At 41.9% G+C, this 23,205-nt stretch overlaps 1 protein-coding gene across 1 annotated transcript in view; it reads right to left on the minus strand.

The window, feature by feature from the left end:
- The window catches only part of sema4c (sema domain, immunoglobulin domain (Ig), transmembrane domain (TM) and short cytoplasmic domain, (semaphorin) 4C), a 99,076-nt gene that overhangs the window by 19,641 nt on the left and 56,230 nt on the right, over window positions 1-23,205 (minus strand). The window contains exons 4-9 of the mRNA XM_037099124.1: window positions 11,653-11,807; window positions 6,838-6,900; window positions 3,950-4,048; window positions 3,390-3,483; window positions 2,708-2,827; window positions 875-1,026 (exon numbers count right to left, since the gene is read on the minus strand). Of these exons, the coding sequence (XP_036955019.1) occupies window positions 875-1,026; window positions 2,708-2,827; window positions 3,390-3,483; window positions 3,950-4,048; window positions 6,838-6,900; window positions 11,653-11,807 (683 nt within the window). The remainder of the gene's footprint in view (window positions 1-874; window positions 1,027-2,707; window positions 2,828-3,389; window positions 3,484-3,949; window positions 4,049-6,837; window positions 6,901-11,652; window positions 11,808-23,205) is intronic.

Below are 23,205 nucleotides of genomic sequence, written 5' to 3' on the forward strand. Positions count from 1 at the left end.
AGTTATCCTAATGAGGTCATTAATTAGGCAAATGAATACATTAATTACCAAATAAGTCTATGTCAGTGTGATTGTCCTCACATAATACATTGTTAGTAAACTGGTGCTCAGCTGGATTCATGTGCTCCTGTTGCTGTGGTCAAATCACAGCTTAGAACAGGAAGGGCTTTTTTCTTTGTGCATTATTATAAGTTGAAACAATGTATTTTAAAGCTCTGTTGCTTAGTTTTCACACAATGCATTTTTGTTGCATAAGCACATGTTCTGTATGTGGACAGAACAGTGCAGTTTAGTCTACATTCGTCGCACAGTTCGACGGATGCTCATCAAGTCTCTGCCCTCAAGTTCGGATACAAGACTGGAGATTCATAGACAGAGAAATTAGAAACTCTGTCTAAGCTGAAGTGAACAGCAGTATGTGTTTGCTATCTAAAAAAGTTGTGTGCTCCACCTAAAAGCAGAGCCAACACTGTTGGAACCGACTGTTAGCTGTGCCGTAGCTAATTCAAGTGTGATTTATCAGCTTTATAGGTATATTTATTTACTCTATATACATTTTATAGCTGAAAAACAGCTCTACTGGTTGCCTCCTTATACTGGCACCTCCTGTTGAAGTCTGCAAGCCCAAAACGGTTAGCAACTGCTGTCTCACATTATTAAATGCTCAGAAACAGCTGCCAAAACAGCTGGAGAAAAACAGAACACAGATGATTTCAAGCCGAGCTCGCATGAAACTATGATTCCGGACTTAAAACTTCTGTTGGAGCTTACACACCAGTCCCTGTGCACTTTTTTTTCTTTTTCATTTACACACATTCGTCACACTAAGAGGTTGCTAACTGAATCTGCTCCGATGATTGACGCAAGTTATTACCTTGCAGACGCGGGCCACCCGGGCCACAGTGAGCTCAGTGTCACAGTCCAGCTCCAACGCTCGCTCACTGAAGAAGAAGTAGATCTTGTCGTCGTCTCCGTCCTTACTGCCGCCGCTCTCCCTCACCAGGGCCGAGCCCACAAAGTCCGGCTCTGCACGCACACACACATTCACATACAGAAGAGCAGTATCAGAAACTGTATTTACAACCAATGGTAAAGACATACATCACAACCGGACAAATAGACAGCCTCAACCCGTTTTGGACCGAATCACAAACACACACACACACACACACACACACACACACACACACACACACACACACACACACACACACACACACACAAACTTGACACCTCCATCTCATTCCCTGCCGCCCCTTCTCACCTCTCTATTTTCTATCATCACTCTGTCTTTCGCCTCATCTCTCCCCCAGTCATTTCTCGCTCTCTGTCTCTCGACTGTTCACTATTAGCGGCCCATTTTGTGTTTCTCACTTCCTCCCATCCTTACTGTCTTTCTCAGAATCTCTCTACACTCAGACACTCAGTCCTCATATATATATATATATATATATACACACAAACACACACACACACACACACACACACACACACACACACGCACACACACACACACACACACACACACAATGTGCTGTTCTTTTCTATGTTAAAACCTTCGGAGCAGTATTTCTAGCTTTTGTGGAGCGCAAGATCTCTTTACTGCAACACAGTCCAAGTAATTGTTTTTCAGTTGGTCAGAAGCTGCTTAAATTAAGGTGAGGCCGGCCTCATTGGTCTAGTTTTTAATAAACGCTCTGTATCAGCATGAATCATAAGCGGACACGTCGGTCCAAGCCTCAGCCTCATCTATATGTTCACTCCTTCCTCCCCCCTACATTCCCCATTCCCCTCACCTCTCCCCACTCTTTTCATCGCCTATCCTAATGTCTCCTCTTTCATCGCCCATTTTCTTGCTGTGACTTCATCCTCTTCTCTCCCCTTCATTTCTCTCCAAGTGACTCACTCCCCTCTCCCCCGAAAGATAACGATCCTTCACTGTAGCCGAGTCCCGCGCTTCATTTCCTGCAACTCATTCCTCTTTCTCTTGTTCTTTCGCATGTTTCTGGCTCTTTCTTTATGAAAGTCTGTTAAAAAAGAAGCCATTGCTATCACCCTCTAATGTGATTTATTTCATTTGAATACATTTAATTTTGTCGGCCTTGCAATGTCTTGGAGGAAATCTTGAATCTGAGCTGATGCAGAATAATACTAATATAATAGTAATGATCAGATTCATTTTGTACAAGTGTGGACGAAATGGTGTTCATCCATTATTTTGACTTTTCTTCTCAGTATTATTCCAGGTCAGAGTTTTACAACTGGCAATTTGTTTAATACTTCCCAAGAACACTGTGGTTTGCACGAACTTCCAGTAATAGTAACAGCTGGAAGGTATCTTTGTACTGTTTGTAGCCTTTTGTACTGCTTTTACAAAGCAACACAGTGTGTAGTAAAAGTGTGAGAAATACACTAAAAAGCATGTTTATCTGAGCATGAGCAAGCCTTTTATTTACTTGTTTAGGTAACTTCTTTTTTCTTATGTTCCCTTTCTTTTTGTCTTTTGTTCTCACATCAGTCACTCACTTTTGTCGTACACTGTGCAAATAAGGGTAATTCAGATTCACCTTCCTTCTTGAAGCCTTTTTGCAATTTTTGGGGAATTTTGGGGAATTACCCATTCCTTCCCCTTCCCTTTCCTCCCTGCCTCTATAAACTTACATTTTTTCCTTCTCTTTGCATTTCTTGTGTCCTCTTTTTCACTTACCATTGAGCCAGGCAGGCAAGTATTCGCTCTTCATGCTGTAGTGCTGCAGGCCCAGGTTTCTCAGAATGACTGGCTCCGTACCCAGAAAGTTGTTGAGCGTTGCTGAGTAGAGCTCCTTATCTGCACCAACAAACAAATGCAAGCTTTAGCTTGAATTGTGTTTTTCTGCCACAATTGCCTGCGCTCACAATGAGGAAAAAGGTCAGCGTTTCAGCAGGGAGACACAAAATAGAATGAGAGAATGGGCGCCTGTAGGCTCGCTGAAGCCGCTCATACTGAAGTGAATGCAGCATGCAAAGTCTGAATTGGTCTTCTGGACTCTCGGAGCAATCGCATGTCTAGAAAACAGATGGGAAATGCAGCGGGAGCGGTCGGCGGAGAGTTGATGGACATTTTATGCTTCAGTCGGAGCTGTAAAAACACGATGCGGCTCACTTTAATGTTCAAACCACTGAGATGGAAGAACAGCAGCTGACTGTTTGGTGTTGACATGAATGTTAATGTATGATCATGGATTTTCTGTTTAAAATGATCCTAGAATGATCATCTCATCGGTTTGGACACACCGTATTTTAAAACTTGTATTCCTGTATATTATCAACAGTTAGCCTGTATACACATGCATTTTTAGATACAGCTATATACAGTATGTACTCACACTATCCCACACACTTGTACTCACCCACTATCAGGCCAGTATGCCCCTTGGCAGGGTCATATGGGCATTTACCCTTCCCGTCTTCCAGCGGCCCGGTGAGGGTAAAAAAGTCGGCGTTCTGCAAGCACACACATGCAAACACACACAAAATGAGAAACACAGGTGGTTCGTGGCCAGTGTGTAGAATGACCTACATGACACAGCTGCAAGCTCTGTCTGTCCATTACAAGAACTGTAGCTTCGCCCCTCACCATGCTGTCCTATTGAATCAGCATCACACACACACACACACACACACACACACGCATCACACACACACACGCATCACACACACACACACACACACACACACACACACACACACACACACACACACACACACACGTACACACACACTCACAGCATTCACACATTCAGCTAACACAGCGTGAGATACGTTTTTTTTCCATTGCATTTATTTTTACTTTGTCGTAGCTCGAGGTCAGACAGACAATCTCAAGTTGACACCTGTCAGAATGGGCTCACCATGACTATTAGAGAAAACACACACAAACACACACAGACACACACGCACACACGCTTACCACGTAAGAGCATTTTGGCTGGAAGGCGTACGTGCCGCAGGTGTAGAGGAGCGTGTGGTTGTAGCTCTGCAGGAAGCGGATGTAGTTGAAGCACTCGGTCTGTGAAGGAGAGTGGAGGAATTGTTAGAGGGTCAATCAGTGCTGAAGCATTTTTCAACATGAGGACTTCTCAGCGTGCGCTCACGCATCCTCTGAGATTAACTTGTACTCCGATGCTTCAGTATAACAATTAAATCCACCTGAATTCACTGCTTCCACAACCTTGACAGATAAGATGATTATCTATTTTCAAAGGTGCACCATGAGGTTTTGGGGAAAAAATTTGTCAGTCAGCGAAAGAAAAGACCTTCGACCTTGCCATTTTTCTTGTACTTGAAGGTGCGGACAATAAACATAGGCAGCCTACAAGAACTACATTGTTCTCTGATTTGTTTATGATGTCAGTCAACACACGTTATTCAAATGTACTACACCAGGGCAACATTTAATAGACGACGTAGCAATGCAGCCACATCATCTGATTAACCTTTAAACCGACCAAAAAAAAAGCAACAGATTGTTTCCATTCTAAGAATATGTACGTAATTAACAGTATAATATATGCAGCGTTTTATGACAAGTGGCCTTTAATGTCTGCTCTGTGATGAACAATAAAGCTCTTTGAACGGAATTGGAAACAGATGCTCACACATGATGCTAGTGGAATGAATAATTCAGTGCATCCAGTTGATGTTGCCATTGCTGGAGCAAAACATTATCTGTATCTTTCTGCTGTGATACGGGCAAAATGAGTTCTGTAAAAATTCATTTTTACAGCTCCTGCAATCAGTGAGGATAATCAGAATGAGATCTGTCTAGCAGACGGTCTCTTACAAGCCCCAACTACAGCGTTACATAAAAAGACTAATCATTAAACGTAATGACAGGCAGTGTAAACACCATATGGTTATTGTTGCATAGCAAGCCAATGCCTGTTGTATATAAAATAACTATATGTGTTGGGCTCAACCATCTTGATCACAGGCCTTCATGCTGTATTTACAGAACAGCCCGTAACGTAAAAAACATCAGTTTTTCAGAAGGTGAATCTGGACTACACATTAAGTTTTTATAACAGCTTGAAAACGCTGGAGTGTTTTCAAAACTCTTGTTGCACTCATCTATCAGCATGTTTTTTTCTTCGCCGTCAACTTTAGTTAAAGTGGTGTTTCTGCTACTGAACTCCAGTGAACTTCTTGCCTTAAACCACATTAAAAGTTAGTGTTGAGCAATGACAGAAGTTTTTGCTTAATTTCCAACCGCTGTGTGTTTCTATAAAATATTAAATGAGACTGCTTGCAAATGTACACGATGCAGCCCGAGCAGGGAGAAGCTCTCACTGAGACTGAGGTGTGAATCTGGGGCCAGTTTACTCCTATGTGTTTACAAAAGTCCCAAAACTGAATGGGAAGGAACTCGATGGTCGGAAACACTGACGATCAGCGAGATCAGAACATATGGAGCGTCATCATGAGATTTGCTAATTGTTTCTTTTATCTGATTGAAGAATGCCTCTCCAACTGTGCCACATCATTAACAGATTTTCTTGCTGAGATTTAGATGAGAACCTTGATAGGGCTCTAATGTCGCTCTGTTAAATGAGCGACTGCCAGTAGCTGTTAGCTTAGCATACAGACTGGAAACAGAGGGTCACAACTAGCCTGTTTTTACAATTTGGTGGACAGAGCGAGGCTAGGAATGACCTCCTGTTTACACTAAGCCAAAATAAACTATACTGAGCAACTGGCTTCATACTTAAAGACAGAGATAAGTGTGACATCAACCCTCTCATCTAATGTTAAAGGAGATATATTATGCTCATCTTCAGGTTCATAATTTTAATTTAGGTTATGACTAGAATATGTTTACATGCTTTAATGCTCAAAAAGCACATCAGTTTACTGATACTATCCAGTGCAGCAGCTCTGTATTCACCTTCTGTCTGAAGAGCTCTGTTTTAGCTCCTGTCTCCTCCCAAATGTCTATAGTCGTCCTCTCTGATGAATCAGCTCACACAGGCCTGACCCAGCACCACTAACAGCAACAGAGCAACTGTGCCAAGTCAATTCCTACATGCCAACCTAGCCGCCAGGAATAAATTATGCAAATGTGTGACTCTGTGAGGTAGAGTGATGTCACAAGGACACAGAATTAAAGGCGAGGCTACTGATGAGGCGTTTAGCACAAGTATATTCATAAAACATTTCTAGGAAAAGAAAATAAAAAAGAAAAAGCATCTTAGGTCTAATTTCATAGGTATCAAAAAGCCAATTTCACCAATTGTACTTTTATTCCCTTAATTGTATCATTAACATTTTATGTTGCTGAAGGAATGATAATTAACTGTTCATTAGCACGATCACTTTGCATCCTTCCAAAGGCTAAAAGCAGAAACAGAAGTTTCTAAACAATGACATGGAGCCACACTTGTGTTGATACAAGGTAATTACATATTAGCAACAGTGTTTGTATTTCTTTTTTTTTTTTTTTGTCTTAGACTTTAATGCAGTGTAATTAGTAGCCTATCATCAAACCGATAAAGCCTCAGCTTGTCTCTTATGAGATTCTTTCTGGAGCAGGATTTGCTCAAGACAAAACACTTCCTGAACACCCCCCCCCCTCCTCACCCTGTCTGGGAGATGCACTGTGAGCTAATGTAATGACTGGAAGGTTTCCAGTTTGATACCCCACACTGACTTGACAAAATGTAATTGAGCAAAGTGAAGTGATTAATGCTGCTCTCATAAACTACTCTCTTAAAAAAAAAAAAAAAATACTGCTGTGGTGCTATTGAGCCCGGCAGGTAACTCCAACGATTGTGACACTGTGTCAGCTGGAATCCATGTTACCTGGTTGTTCTTCCCCTTGGCAACACACTCCCTCTTCTTATCCTGCGGAGCTGGCCAGTCAATCTGCAGAAAAGAAAAGAGACAGATTTAATGTAGGCACCACATCGTCTCCAGGAATGATGTTGTCTCCCTCTGGACTAGAATGTATTAATACAACATATTCACTTCTTGGCGTAGAGATCGCAAACATATCCACACTGTGAATAAATGAGTACATGTCCCCACCTCATTTGTTTCTAATAGGGTGCACACCATGGCAAAAAAAAAAAAAAAAAAAAAAAAAGACGCTTTCCTTGTTACCAGTTTGTTGAACTCAGCATGTAGACTCTGCACTTATGACCGCTAGCTGCTGTAACTATGGCAACAACCAAAAAAATGACACAATTTATATTATACAAGCACATTTCAGTGCTGAGAAATGAAAATGTTCTATGACCGAACTACAAAAATGACACACTGTGCAAAGGTGTGCAGTCCTTTTTAACCCATCAAAATAGGCACAGAGTGGTTTCGGGAACACTGTACAAAGTTATAGTAGTTCAGCATGAGCTGAAGACACAGTTTAGTTAAAAGAGCTTCAAGATTGAGCCACCCAGAGTGTGCAGGGTCAGAGCACCACCGCAGAGAAGCAGCTTCACTGGCTGGCAGCGCTGCGTCTGACTTGACCCCATCACATGCACTGTTAGCAGTAGGTAGGAAATTGTGGGGTCCTTACTCCAGCAAAAATTCCTTAATGATTACACCAATGTTTAAAGGATCAGAGACTGACTGTCTAGAAAGTGCACTATAATGCATTTGTGCTACTCCACTGACAAGCTTTTGTCCTCCAAAAGGCAGGCTTTTGCTGAAACCGATGACCCTTGCTGTTTAGTATTATTTACAGTAGCTGCTTTTTTCAGTGACTGTGTGACACATGGCTGAACTGGGCAGAGGTCTAAAATATGAACTGTGTTTACTGAGAGGTTTCCGCACAATTAGAAATAATTACACTGGCCATTACAGGCAGAGAGCGGGTAGCACATTCAGTATCAAACTCAGATTTACTTGATTGGAGTTAAAGCAACAGCAATCAAACAACGGGTTATAGCCTGAAACTGCACTATCAGATGGACTGCACAAACTAGACTTACAACACTGACTTTTATATCTTAATATAGTCAGTATAAGTCTTTTTTTTTTCAGCTTTGTTAGAATTCTCTGAAAAGAACTTTTTTTTATCTGACATCACTTTATTTCACTGGCAAGGCACAAGAAGATGTTTCCCCTTTGCTCTACCAAACACTTCACAGAGTGGCCACATTTAATTCTTTCCATGGTCGCTGCAGAGATGATGGAGTTCTAATGTACAAGATTTAAAAACTGAATGGCTGTGAAATATTACCTGTATGACTTGTGCTTCTAACAAATGTACTCAGCTTTTAAAGGTGGCAAGATAAAATGGAGCAAAAAATGAAGCAATTAGTTTTGGTTACTACTAATTGGTTCCGAAGGAATTCTCATTAGTGAAATGCACGCTCTACTTTTTTACCTTATCAGAGAAATCCACTCCTCATTTGCTCCTAACTGCTCAGGTACATAACAATTCATAAATGGTAAATTATATGTTAATTAAACAATTTAATAGTTATTTCACTGAATGGAATGTTTTAATGTTTTGGCAAATGGGAATTACAGTATTTCTAAACCTGGGCCTTGCATCTACCTCTGCTGGTGTGTAAATGATCCATACTTCAAGTAGATCGCCTCAGCTGGCAGCTGCAATACAGCTGCAACGCATAGAAAGTAATCCTTTGGGGGCAACATATGGACATACATAGGATTACATTGCATCCATTGTAGCCGTGTTGTGGCTACCAGCTGGGAAGATTTTTGGTATTATGAATCTTTCACAAACCAATACATGTAAATATAAGGCCCAGGTTTTTAAAAAATCTTAATTTCCCTTCAAGCACTGGAACTTATTTGTTAATAAATGGTTAATAAAACATTATTAACTTAGTTTAACTGTAAATGTACCATTTCTAAGTGTTACCATCAGGTATTGTACAAAAAATATCAGTCAGTAGTAAGTTGACAGGTGGTAGAAGCTCTCAGTGTTCGACTAATGGCCTACAAAGAGACATCCACCAAAATAAAAGTCCTCCACCTCACATTAATTCACGACACTTATAATAACCAGCAGCTCTTAGACACACGTTCTCAACTCTCTTCCCATTAGAGTCTTTTATATATATATAAAATTATATATTATATATATATATATATATATATATATATATATATATATATATATATATATATATATATATATCGTAGAGTCTCAATGTGGCAAATGTTTGAAGGTAAGTTTGGTTAATGTACCTCACATAGTCAGCGGAAAGGTCTGAACCTTTTAAAAATGAAGTGGGAACATTTATTTTGGGAAGGAGCTCTGTGCTATTAGCCAGCCACTTTCTTTTTAGTATTTTTAAAAAGCGCATGCTAATTATGTTTCAACTCATGCAAATAATGCAGTCCACGTCAGCTTTGGCCATTAGCTAATGAATAAAAATAGACCGCTGGTTCTCTGGTAACCCAAAGAGCTGGCTGAAAGTCTAAGAGTAAGACTACACTGATGGCTCTGACTACACATTTGTAGAGCAAGGACACTTGAATACATGTCATTTGAACAGCATTTGCCACATCTTAAAAATGCTGGAGTGAGGTGAGATGGAGCATGACTATTGCAAATTTTGTCAAAACTGTAACGGTTTAGTCTTATGCAGAGAACATAACTAAATAATGTAGAAGGGAGCACTTCCGAGACGAATGGGAGCTGTGCGTCAAAGAAAAAAGTCACAATCCTGAGAAGAATATCCCCAGAAACTATTCCGGGATAAAGACAGATGTGGACATAATGAAGAGAGACAGCGGGTGGAGAAAAAAAACAAAACAAACAAGAGGAGCAACTAAAGGAAGGAAAGGGGGAGGAGGGGTGAGAGAGTGATGGGCAGATGGCGACAGAGGGGGTGGACCGCTCCCTCGCCCTCGTGCAGTCATTTCTCTGTGTTGGCTCCTTTCCTCTGCACTGCACACCGGGGGCTGACAACAGGTGGTCTTATCATTACTGTAAGACTCATAACCCTCACTCAAACAGCTTGTGCCTGTGTTGCGTGTGACAGCGCGAGTGTATGTGCGTGCGCGCATCTAATAACTGCTCATTACGGCGGTAAATCAGATAACAATCCCCAAACCGCCGCGGGCGGCTCGCTGCACATCCATTGGACTGCTGTAATTGTATTGATTGCAATATGGACCAATTATTGAGGGAGCAAAGCAAAACCAGATTGAGCCTCTGAGGCTTTTCCACATCACTGTTTGTGTAAGTGCGTGTCAGGTCACGCCAAGGGTATTTATGGGGTCCCTCTCACACAGGTTTGCCCCGGAGCGCGAGGCAGGAGAAACAAGACACCCAAATCAAAACAAGGACAGTAAAACCATGATGTAATGAGTGCATCATAAACTCTGAGGTACAGGGCCAGAGACTGTGTGTGAGAGCGCCCGAATACTCCCACATACTCACAGTGTTTTGTGCTGATAGCAGTGAAACACTGAAGCCAACAGCCACACATATTATGATCTTCATATCTGGCAGCTTACTCACACTGTAGCCATTGGAGGCTTTTAGCAACAGCAAATAACCTCCAAATAAAGTAATACCTTTGAAAAATGACAGAAAAAAAACATTTGAACTGTTTCCAAAATATCTAAAAAGCGGATAATCTAAAAAAGGTCTTTCCTAAATTAAATCATATGAAGTTTCTTTGCGACAATGTCATTCTGAAGTGTTAGTATCTAGTTTTTATAGCAACTTTTAGTGATTGCATGAAAACGTTGAACTACAGTTTGTCAGTTTCAGGCCTCCGTACAGCCCTACATGTTTTACTATGGTTGAAAAAATAAAATAAAAAAATGTTATAGCACTTTGGTTTGTGGTTTAACCCGCTCCAAAAACACTCTATTAAACTAAAAAGCTGCTCTTGGGTCAAACCAAAAACAAGGTTCTTTTCTGGAGGACTCTTAGCCGACAGCAGCAATTAATACATTTTATTATATTTCTGACCCTTGGAGGAGGACAATTTAATATATTTAGAGAAGGTATTAAATTGCTTGAAGGTTCGAACATTATTAGCTTCTACAACGGCCAAAGATTTAATAACAGAAGTAAGGGCCAGACCTATAAAATTCTAAACAACTTGTATGACTCAGTCGACTTTATTATGGCATTATTTGTTTCTTTGATTGTCTGCCAGCATTGTGTGTGTGTGTGTGTGTGTGTTCTCAAATGTCCTTGAGTCCAAAAATGTGCAAAAAAGAATAAAATAAGGTCAGTCTGAAAGTTAGTAGGCAGTAAGATTCTTCTTCTTCTTTATGTTTTCTCTCCTCTCCTGCTAATCCAAGCTGAACCTCCATAATATTTAAGCTTTCTCTAGAATAATTATATCACAGTTAATATCATAATTGAATGCTGTGTATTTAAATTAAACACTTGAAATGTGTGTTTATCTCTGCAGTGCTCGGTACGCAATCGGCCCGTGTGGAGGAGATGGAGCTCTTTGTTCTTGAACTGTCCATCATGAGGCTCTGTGATATCAAATCTCATGTGTTATCATTTAATTTCTTACATTTCTACCAGAGCCTTTCAGAATGTGTGGGTGTTTCCGCCAACTGTTAGTCAGTCAGTGTTGTGAATATAATTATTTTCCCTGAAAACCTTCCTCTCCAATATTGAATTTAATTTGAATCCCCGTGTGTTGACGTGTGTGTGTGTGTTACCTGTGGCCGTAGCTGTTTGCTGATGTCGTTGGGGTCCAGGGCGAACAACGCCTCCCGCGCGCCGACGTACAGAACCCTCTCGTGGTCGGACAGAGTCAGCATGCTGTAGTTGAAGACCCCCTGGACGCTGAACCTCGCCATGCTGTCCAGCACATCTGGAAAAAAAAAAAAACACACGCAGATGCACCGTTACATCACTGATGATACAAAGCTGCCAGAACAGTTTGTCTTTCCTTTCAGCTGATCTGCTGACAGATGACTGAATAAAAACCCGAGAAGAACATTTCACAGCTTCCTTGTCGAATTGTTGATGTCTCAGCTTATTCTCACCACCGAGCCTCGCCCACTCCACCACCTATAGCTTAATGCATTCTGCCGGGGCTGTGCACGCGGCATCTCACCCTCATCTTTGCTTCTCACAAGGAGCTGTGAGTGTGTTGTTCTTACACAACTTTCAGATGCCACCACACGGAGTCACATTCCCCGAGAGCTCTGCCACGTTTTAACCCTGCAGCCAGATAACCCACTCATGAACTCTCAGCTGATGTGCTTGTCAAGGTTTTCTGGAGTCCATTACCTGGCTCCTACCTGCATTTAATCCTCAAATCTTTCATTATGAGAAAAGGCTGTGAAAGATGTTGCTCAAAGGGACAAACCCGACATAAAATTTCCATGGTTCTTGATATCCCCTCAGCTCGTTACAGCATTTTAGCGCCTTTCAGCACCCTTGTTTTGGATTTATGGCTCGCAACTTTACTGTTTTTTACACTCTCATCTGTGTTGTTTCCTGACCGGCACATTCTCACTCACAGCTCATCAAACAACAGCTTGGTCAGCGGCCTTAACCTACAAACTGTGACGTTCTATCTGACTCTCCATGGCTTCACGGTCAAATTCGCAGCAATACCAAGTACGGCAAGTCTGGTTAGATTTTCAAAATAACGCTTTTTATTAAAGATGCACAACGTCATGGTTCGGTTATGTCTAGCCACAAAAACTACTTGGTGAGGCTTAGGAAAAGATCACACTTTGGGCTAAACAGCATTCACTTCTGTAACTTATGTGATGTAAGTCACAAAACTTGACACTCGCCACCTGACTGAAGTTATGCAACCTGCATCATAAGATGCCAAACTTTAAAACGCAAGGCGTGTTGGGAGTAGGAACAGGCTAATCCAATCAAAGCATGAGAACAGAAGTATGAAGAGCAATGGGAAGTGCCTCCAGCCTGTCCCTGCAGAATATATGATTTTACCCATTTAGTGCGGTTTCTCCATTAATTTTCACGTCCCCATCTTCGCCAGTGCCACTCGCAACTTTTTCAAAGTACTTTCGTAATGTTGTTGCACTGCCTCTGTGTGTGGCCAAAATAAATGTATTCAGTTTTGCTTTAAAAAAAATGGCTGTTAGCTTGTTAGTGTCTCCCAATCCGGCAGCTATTCAACCATCCGCCCTCTCATTCCATTTAAGTGGATACAAGATTCAATTTGAAAGCATTTACACCTCCACTATGTCCTTGACTACCTAAGTGATGTGCCGCACAATAATCCACAATTTATACACACGGAGAAACAACAGTCCAACACTTCAAGTTAACAAAGTTGGGGAAAATAACAAAAACATGAGGTAATTTAAGTTATATCAAAAAAAAAAAAACAGCTCTAAGAGTTAGAACTCATCAGGCCCGACAAAGTTTGCTGCAACTAGCCGCAGTATCAAGCTTCAAGATCAACGGGATTCCTGCAGGATGAATCTCAGCTTCACAAGCTCCGTATTTACTCTAAGTCCGCAGGGCGCGTCTGATAAGTTCCAGATCTGCATGTCAGGAGAGAGATAAGGTGGTCGTCTATTTAGAAAAGCTGTGCAAACAAACAAGGAGCAGCGATTCCTTTTTGCTCTCCCAGCCCTCGTTTTGATGAAGAGCGCAGCGCCCATTACAGCCAGCAGCTATGAATCCAGCAGCAGAGTGAAAGCAGCGTTGAGAGCTTTTAAAGTAGTGGTGGTAGTGATGAATACAGATGATACCACCCTAGGACTGATAGAAATGGGTGCCCGTCTGCACAATCTGCAGAATCACAATCTTTTCATCCATAAAAGAAACTAACCTCCAACAGCTTCAATCAGCCGCCGCTTTAATGCCAGCTTTAAAAGTGAGTGTGTTATCGAGCCAGATGCCAGGAGGTTTGTATTCATACACATGTTCAATACAAATACCATTAGGAAGGGTAATTTTCAAATTGAGAGAAGCGGCTAATCTTGTTTTGGAAAACAACCTAAATTGTGTTTTGCCTTTTTAGACTAAAGATTGTTAAAAGCCTGATACACTCAGCGGCACAGCATTAAGAGCAGCAGCTTAATCTAGGCGAGACGGAGAGGGCACCTATATACACACAACAATGCAGGGATTTAGAGTCGGACCGGGAGGCATTATTGGGAATGAAAAATTAGATGCGAACGACAACGTGGGCCGAATGCAAGAGCTTAAACTTGCTTATAATGGGGAGTAAATCTGCAGGTGTGATTAGATTGTTCATTATCTGGGCTGAACATCCATGCGAATCTCATTTTAATACACGTCCTAAATAAGGCATTTTTTCCCTCTGATTAGGCTATCACTCAGAGTATTAATGGAATATTAGCCTCCTTGTTAAGACAGTCGTTGATCAAATAGCTGAATCGATGCGTTTCCTCCAGGGACCGTCTCATTTGTTTAAGGACTGCACATATTTTTGGATCGCTCCTCATTTTCGCTGCCCGTGGACCGACACAAACAATCTGACAAGGATTATGAGAAAAATCACAAAATGTTCCCTCCACGCTCCCATCTGGTAGGTTTGCTGCAAAACCAGAGACGACTTTTTCTTTTTCATCAAAATTTTAAAAAGATGCACCCACTGTTTTTTTTTTTTTTTTTTTTTTTACTGTTCTCCCGCTCTCTCTCTCTCTCTCTCACACACACACGCACACACACACACACACCACTCAAATCCCCTGACTAGCATACAGACAAACTAGTGGTGCAGAGAAGATGAGAAAGCAAGACAGAGGCAGGAGGAACGGGAGAAAGGACGGTGTTTAGTTTTCATTATCCACACTCTTGTTGCTTGTAGTGTCACCTTGTTCTCCGTCTCCTCCCCGCTCCCCCACTTTATCCGGGGCCGATTGGACGTGTGCGGAACGCGAGGCGACGACAGCCCTGCGCCGCACGTAAGGCGATCGCATAAATTAAATGAGAATATTCCCTTTTTTTTTGTTTTCCACGGCATGAATATTTTCCACTTCTTTCACCGTTTTTTCCCGACTGAAAATAGCAGCTGAAATCCAGAGAGGGAACAGCAGGAACTAGTGTGATTTATGGTGTGACTAACTGCACATGTGACGCTGTGGCCTAGTTGGGACTTAATAGACTTATATACATGGAGCAGGCTGTGCTGGATGGATGTGTGTGGGAGTGAAACGAAAGACAGGAGGGTTAGAAAAAGTGAGGCCTGTTACCTAAAGCTTGACACAAGTCACCATTTAAGCGCAAGGACGCCCGTGATGTCACTGAACAGTCTCTGAGGTCATGTTTTGCTCTTGACAGACACAAGGACACAGGAAGCGACGCGTTTCACCTTCACAGAGCGCTTAAGTTCCTGTCAACTGAGGGAAATCACATCAAAGGCAGGAACGGTGGAACGAGAAAACAAGAAAATAAGCGTAACTTTCAACCTGAATGAAAAGTCCTGAAAGTGCTCTGAACGATTGGAATTGAGGTGGCTGTTTTTTCATTCATGTTATTCTTATAATTTCCAAGCAAGGTTGCACAAAATGAGCTTTTATCTCCCAACAGCACAACTTTATATTTGTGACCAATGACAACATTTTCTGCCAGGTGGAAGGAAACTGTGTCTCTCTGATGACGGACTTCTACAGCAAGAGCAAAAACTGATTATCTATTAATTCACTAATCGTAAAACCATATGCTTGGGGGTTTTTTTGTTGCTCCAAATAAACAATGATTTCTTTTCATACCTACTGCGGAGCAAGTGATTTCATTTCCAAAGGAAAAAAAATATATTATTGCTTTCAAAACACTAATGAAGTGGCAAATTAAGACGAACGGAGGTGCCAGAATCAAGGTAAACAAGAATCCTTAGCATAATTATTCTGCATCCTGTGACATTTTTGAAAAGGCGCTGCCCAAATTGTTTTTGTCATTTTCTTTTTTTTCTCACTGTTGCGTCTTTTATTCTACAGTATATATAAAAATAGGCTTTTATGTCTATAGGGTTAGGAAAATAGAACATTAAGCGAGCTTAGCCTTAAACTGACACCACCAGCCGATGGTGAATAGACTCTAGTGCACTGTCGCCACAGCACAACTGGAGATGTCCTGACCCGTACAGGTGCGACCAGCAGTCACATGAACCAAATACATGTTGGAAAAAAAATACATGGGAAAAGCTGATATAATTCACAAGTATTTATACATCTACTTCACGTTTGACTACACTCATGCATGAAGATACCGACTGTTGTTGACTCTAGATGAGTGCTGAAAAAGCATTTCCACCATCAAAGCTAAACTCTCTACTTGTTGCGACCAGCATGCTCCAATGAGTGTGTGTGTGTGTGTGTGTGTGTGTGTGTGTGTGTGTGTGTGTGTGTGTGGATGTGTATTAAAACTGTAAACACTGGGCAAACATCATAGAAAACACGGCCAGTCGAACGGTTAAGGTTAAAAAAAAAAAAAAAGCCTGAGAGGTGACATGTTGTCAGAGGCAGAGCACAGCAGGATGCAAGGAGAGGAATGGAAGAGAGGAGGGAATGAGTAACCAAAGGAAGGAAGGGGGATAAGTACTGAAGTCAGCTTATTATCTGAAGAGCAGCGGCGTATAAACATTGGAGGGTACGTACGGATGAGGGAGCCTGATGAGAGTGACTGAAGGGAGGGTGAGAGAGAGAGAGAGAGAGAGAGAGAGAGAGAGAGAGAGAGAGAGAGAGAGAGAGAGAGAGAGAGAGAGAGAGAGAAAGAGAGAGAGGGAGGGAGAGTACTGGCATCCTCAGGGGAGAACTGAGCACATCTGCTGTGTTCCACACAGCCAGGCAAAAAAGCTCCAGAGCTGACACACTTCTACAGAGTTACACACACACACACACACGCATGCACGCACGCACACACACACACGCGCACACACAAGCTTGCACTTGTGTCGAGGTACGTGGTGGCTGTACACGCAAACCAGTGCACGTCTGTACATTCTCAGTGTGTTTATGTGTTCAAAGTTTATTAAGACACACTGCATCAGCACAAACAAACAGACACACATACCACACACACATACACACACTGGCAGAGTCCTGGATGGTTCTCCAGGGTACCTGCTCAGTGACTTGAACGTCTCTCCACCAGCAGAGGGAAAGTTTTGCTCCGAGTGGCTTGTTTGAAGTGATCAGCGGCTCTGTCATTAAGAGGCGATACGGGCAGACGCACTTACCATCTGCAGCCACACTGTGGCAGCCCTGAGGCTACCTGCTGCTGCGATGGCTCTATGCACAAACACGCACACCACACACACACACACACACACACACACACACACACACACACACACACACACACACCTGTGGTTCAATGTGTTTGTGGTTTTTTGTTCAAAGTTCAAATTTATGCAAACGGCATCTGAGACTTTAGGACTTTCTTGATGTTTTTATAGCTGGGGAGAAGAAAAGAAGGAATCTGCTGTTCTAATAATGACTGAGCAGAAACAACAACAACTTATTCAGATCCATGAATTCCAAAGCACAAGGAAACTGCCGTTGTGCTGTGTACATGGTAGTGCCACTGTTTGCCTACAGCATGTAAGACATATGAAAACTGTTTTGGAGAGCTCTCAGGTGGATTTGTTTGGATTGTTCAGTGAGTTTTCCATCACTTTAAGGACCTGTTGAGCGTGTGTGTAAAAGGCGGTTTGAGTTAAATTACGAGGCTTTTGATGCTCAAAGACATCAGTTTGCAGAGAACAGAAGAAAAGGGAGAATATAAATAAAAGAGTGCATATTAAAAATGGAGGGCAGAGACGAGGGGAGGCATAACGAGTCCAACAGATGACGGCAGAAATACAAACATGAGGGCAAAAATAGAACGGCGGGGTAGAGAGGGAGAGTACAAAAGATAAACAACTCAGAGGGCCTGACCGAGGTCAGTACCAGTGGAGACAGAGGTGATCGGAGATCACTGCACTACAGGACCTCTTCATTGGCTCTGTGTGGGTGTGTGTGTGTGTTTGCCTTTAGATGAGTGTGAGAGTGTGATAGGAAGGGTAATAAAAATAGACAAAGACAGTATGACAGCCTTTTATCTGCGTCTGTGTGGGTGGATTATACAATACGTGACATTTAAAGAAAGAGAAGAAAACTTTGAGAAAAACACATTTCAGGCGATTTCTATGTAAAGTTTTGGAGTGAATACACGGAATGCATCGTAATAAGTGACAGTAAACTGACTAATGTGCATTAGTATGGATACATGACCGTGCCGGAGCTGCATGTTTGCTAATTTTCGCTCATTAGCTATAGTTATGGCTACTTGACAAATTCCTCTGACCATTTTACAAAGCACATCATATGTTTTAAGATTATTTCCAGGCAGTTACAAGTTCTCTGTGATGGCTTCCCAAGAGTGATAATTAATTTGACAACAATTCACTATTTTCAGAAGTGAACCATTCTTGAGGAACCATCACAGAGAGCCTGTACCGTCCTGATTTTTCAGCTTTTAAGTACTCGGTGCAGAGGAGTAGCAGGTGGAGAATAACAAAGTCTGCTGACCAGCACCTCTAAAGCTCACTAATTAACATCTAATCTGATTAATCTGCACAAACACTACAGCATAAAAACCACATGTTTTGGGACAGCTAAGCTAACAGGCTGCTGATATTAGCTTCATACTTGGTGTACAAACTCGAGAGCGGTTAGTCTTCTCATCAAAGTCTCAACTGATCAAATAAAATAATCTTAAATTGCTTTAACCATTAAAGACCTAGATGGCTGCCACTGGCTAAAGTAGCTATTACAAAATGTTTAATAACTTTTGAACCGCTTCAGCTCTCCTTCAGCTTTAACACTCACGTAAAGCAGAGTCAATCAGATTTTTAGTGAAATCACGCGTCTTCTTTGGGTGAGCGTGATTATGCAGATATATTAACACAGGTGATTTGTCATGGAGACCCAAGGTGCTTTTGTCTTTCATCTTCAATGGATGAAAAATTTAAGTGAAAAATCTTTTACACAGTGTCTTCTGTTATTAATTCATAACCTCCCTGTTTACTCTCTGAGGTGTTTTGGACACATCTATATTGTCAGTTAATGAAATATAGGATTAATTAGTTACACAGTTTTTTGCTGAAAAACAGCGATGATAACATTATAGTAAAAGGCTTTAACTTGCTTAGGAAAGGTCAGAAGTGCAAGAAAATAATAATAAAAAACACTTATAATACAATATAATAAATACTATAATCAAACTTCCTGAGGTCTTGTCTCAGCTCACAGTTAAAAAAAAACAATTTTAAAGGGCATGTTTTTATATCATTATGTAAAATATGGACTTTAAATGAGCCAGACTGAAACTTAAAGTTCTCCTGAATTAAATGATGTATGGCACTTGATGCTGACTGCTTGAATAGGGCAGGAAAAGCAAAATAAATATAAAAGAGTCGAAATACTATTCTAGATATGAGGGTAAAGAGTTCATGAAGAAAAAAATAAGTGAAATAATTAATTTCACTCATGGAAATGTAAAAACGCATCTATTTAAAAGTGCAGAAATATTAACAGTATCAAAAGTATCAAATACATTATAACAGAATTATTATTGGCAATACAGTGATGATGATGATGATGATGATGATGATGATGATGATGATGATGATTTCTGTTAAGTTTTAGGGTCAATGGTAACAAACGCTAACCTGGATAAACATTTGGATGGTTTATTCTAACCATTCCTGATATACAATCAAACTCAACTTATTTGTCTATATAATCTTCCACAAGTAGTTGTCATGGCTTTTGTATAAATGTAGAGGCGTAAAAGAGAACAATGCCTCCCTGTGCGATGGAGTGGTGCTGAGGTAAAAAGGAGCATGAAATGGAGGCGTTCTGAAAAGGCCTATTTGAAACAACTTCCTATTTGGCTCATGACAGGAAGCTGCAACATCTGAGACTCGAGAGCTGGTAGAGCCACCGCCTGAAACTACCAATTTCACATTAGCCGTCTCGCATTGATTTTTTTTTAAGTTTATACTTGTTGTGTGTCTTGTGCATTTGATGTTTTGCAGGCTGGTTGTTTTGAGTGTCGGGTGGTGGGGTGTCCTTGAGTGCACCACCACGGAGAAATTTCACTCGGTCCCTGAGCACATTACGACTGCAGTAGCCTGCAGCGATAATCCAGCTTCAGACAAAACATTATCGAGAGGAGGATTCATAGTCGCAAACTATAATACAAGCGCAGCGTTAATGAAAAGCATAATGTGAATTTGTTCGCTTCTCACAATAAAAAGGTGGCAGCTCGGCAGACGACGCTCTCGTGTTGAATGTGTTTTGCTTCTTGGAATTCAACACAGAAGGACAAAAAAAATGTTTCGTTTGATGGATTAATCATTATCAGCTAGTTTCAAGGCCGAGGCAGATATTTTCATAGAGTACTGAAATGAAGTGAAATGAGGAGGATGTGATTCTTTGGAAAGTGGTAAACAGTGATGCAGAAATATGCATCAACACCATTACAGCACTTTATTGATGAGCCTTTTGTTATTACTGGAAAGCTGCTTGCTTTATGGTGACATTAAGTAGTGCGACTCCATGGAAACTGTCACTGTGCGCCTTTGTCTGTGCTTCATGTACGTGTGTGCACACTTCATGGTGGGGCATGTCAGGGTCATGTTGCTGCTGCGACGTCCAGCCCAGCCCATCAGCTCTGAGCCAGACCAAACACAACGCCCATGCGTGGTGGAGAAGAAGGAGGGGGGGGAAGCGCCTGTTGCTTTCACGGCCGGCTGGAAAGGTCTTGATCCAGGGCCCTCGCCTCTGTAATCTGCCTCCACTGGCCTTCCAGCGGAGCTCCACGCAGCCTCCCTCTCCCTGTCTGCTATAAATACATCCAGCCTCTGCTTATAGCTTCTAACCACCGAGCCACTCACACAGCAAACTATGATTAAAGGCCTATTTTGGGGAGAGCTTTGAAGCAGCGACAAACACCGAATGAGAGGCAGAGACAGACAGACACAGAGGAGGGAGAGACGTTGCGCAGCGCCCACACAAACAGGCAGACATACATACCTTCATCTGAGCAGGTACCCCTCTTTGAAGGCAAAAAAACAATACAGCATACACAAAGGCACACACACTCCCCCGTGGGTGCTCAGGCTTTGTCTGCTGAACAGACGACAAGTTCACAGGAGAGTCAGGTGTACGACAGAATGAGAGCATGGAGGAGGGAGATATTTGTGCTCTTACTAGCTAGATCGACAAAAATATGTTTTGTCAATTGTTGACTGAGTTTGCCTTGTCATAAATTATATGGTACTGCAAAGGAATATTAGAATGTACTTGTTTGTGACTGAATCCACATGCAACAAAGAATGATGGCATGCACATTGATGAATACATAATAAAAGTACATGTTTTTAAGCCGAATAATTATTTGTGCCAGCGTGGCTTACACGTGTAAGCCCCTTCTTTTTGTCAGTAATGGTTCATTTGAACCGCCTCTGCAGCTTTACCATTATTGTTTTCTATAAAAAACACGGTCTGAGCAATAGCGTGATTGAACCACCAGAATTGCACGATGAGATGAAGGGATGTGAGGGTGGGAGGAGAGGAAGTGGTTGAAGTGGATTAACACAACAACGGATCAAGTGAGCCCGGGGTTCTTGGGGGGGGGGGCTGAAGGCAGCAGATGAAAGGGGTGGGGGTAACACAGCCAAGCTTGGTGGGGGGTCGACATCACAATCCACAACAAGCAGCACAAATCAAGAGCTTGTTGAGTTTTTTTTTTTTCCATTCCAGCGTCATGGTTCAGCATGTACTACTGGTACAGCAGCTGGAGAGAGTTAGGCCGCTCTCTACAACTTTGTGGTGATGACACACAGACGCCCACAAAGGGAGATAGAGGGGAGCCTGTGAGGCTCGACGGATCCAGCACGGCACTGCTAGTGTTTGGCATTTGACTCACTGAATGTTTTATATGACTACAATTACAAGTATTTGGTGATTCACAGGACCGGGAAATCTAGCTGAAATGAAAAGCCATTGAGACTGTGAAACCCTACTCTCAAACCCAGCGTAATAACATCCTCACACTCTGGATGTTTGTGTGGAAGTCTGTCAAGAAGCCATAGTGAAATAGGCCCATTCCCTGCTCAGACAATCTGCGGAGGCAAACACAGCTATGTAAGGTACAACATGTGGTCTAGTCCATTCACAAAGCTCGGATACTTTAAGTATTTTCTGTTTCAAAGTTTCTAAATTCGGACGCCAAAGCGCATCGTTCTTGCACATGAGTTGTATCCAAATATGCTGCATTTACATGACCATGGACATCTCAAGGCAGAACACTTTCAATTCAAGAACTAGATTAAATGATAGAATAATTTCCCCTATAAAATGCCATTGAAAAATGCATAGAAACAGCCATCACAAACTCTGCAGCTCACTATATTCGACAACCCAAATATGTTCAATTTACCATTAGATTAGACAGTGGGAATCATTTGAGATCCACAAGCTGGTAAATGTTAAATGACTTCATCAGCTACTTGACTTTGAAAACTGGTGAAGATGATTTTCTTGAATCACTCTCTGATTTCTGCAATAAATACACAACAAAACCAACCTCCCCTCAGCAGAAACACAACCCTTTGAATTGGCTCTACAAGCAGCTTATTACGACTTGGAATTACTTTTAATGGTAGATGCCGACCTGTGGTGGCCATAATAACCATTACAGCAGCAAAGGAGGAAGTCAGGTGACGGCACATTTCACTTGTCTGTATGAAATATTCTCTTTTGTTTGAGGACTAAGAGAAGAATGGGCAGCAGTGATTTTGAATGTGTTGGCAGCGATGGTAAACCAGCCAGAGTTCAACCACTGCACTCTGCCACAAGAAGGTGCTTTGGATAAGTGCGGCCTTCGAGTGGCATTTCCATTTTAATCCACATGCCCACTTGCCCACACGTCAGCCCTCACAAAGTCAGTATGACAACAGAGAGCAGTTCGGGTCCTGACATCTGGTCGCAGCTGTTAATCTTCACTGACCAATCAGTGCAGGGTCAGGGGATGAGTGACACTCATAGCAGATAAAAAGCAGTGATGAATCTCTTTCCTCCACCCCACCCTCCTTCTCCCTCCATCTATCCTCCCAGTCACGCACAGCCTCTCTCTGCCTCCTCCTCTGCCTCGCACTCAACCACTCATTACAGTAATTGGAGGGTTTCGGGGAGATATGGCGGAGAGGCAGAAAGGAGGGGAAAAAAAAGAGAGAAAGCGAGGGAGAGAGGTTTCTAGAG

The sequence above is a fragment of the Acanthopagrus latus genome, chromosome 5 (genome assembly GCF_904848185.1).
Source record: "Acanthopagrus latus isolate v.2019 chromosome 5, fAcaLat1.1, whole genome shotgun sequence".
In the NCBI taxonomy this organism is placed as follows: Eukaryota; Metazoa; Chordata; class Actinopteri; order Spariformes; family Sparidae; genus Acanthopagrus; species Acanthopagrus latus.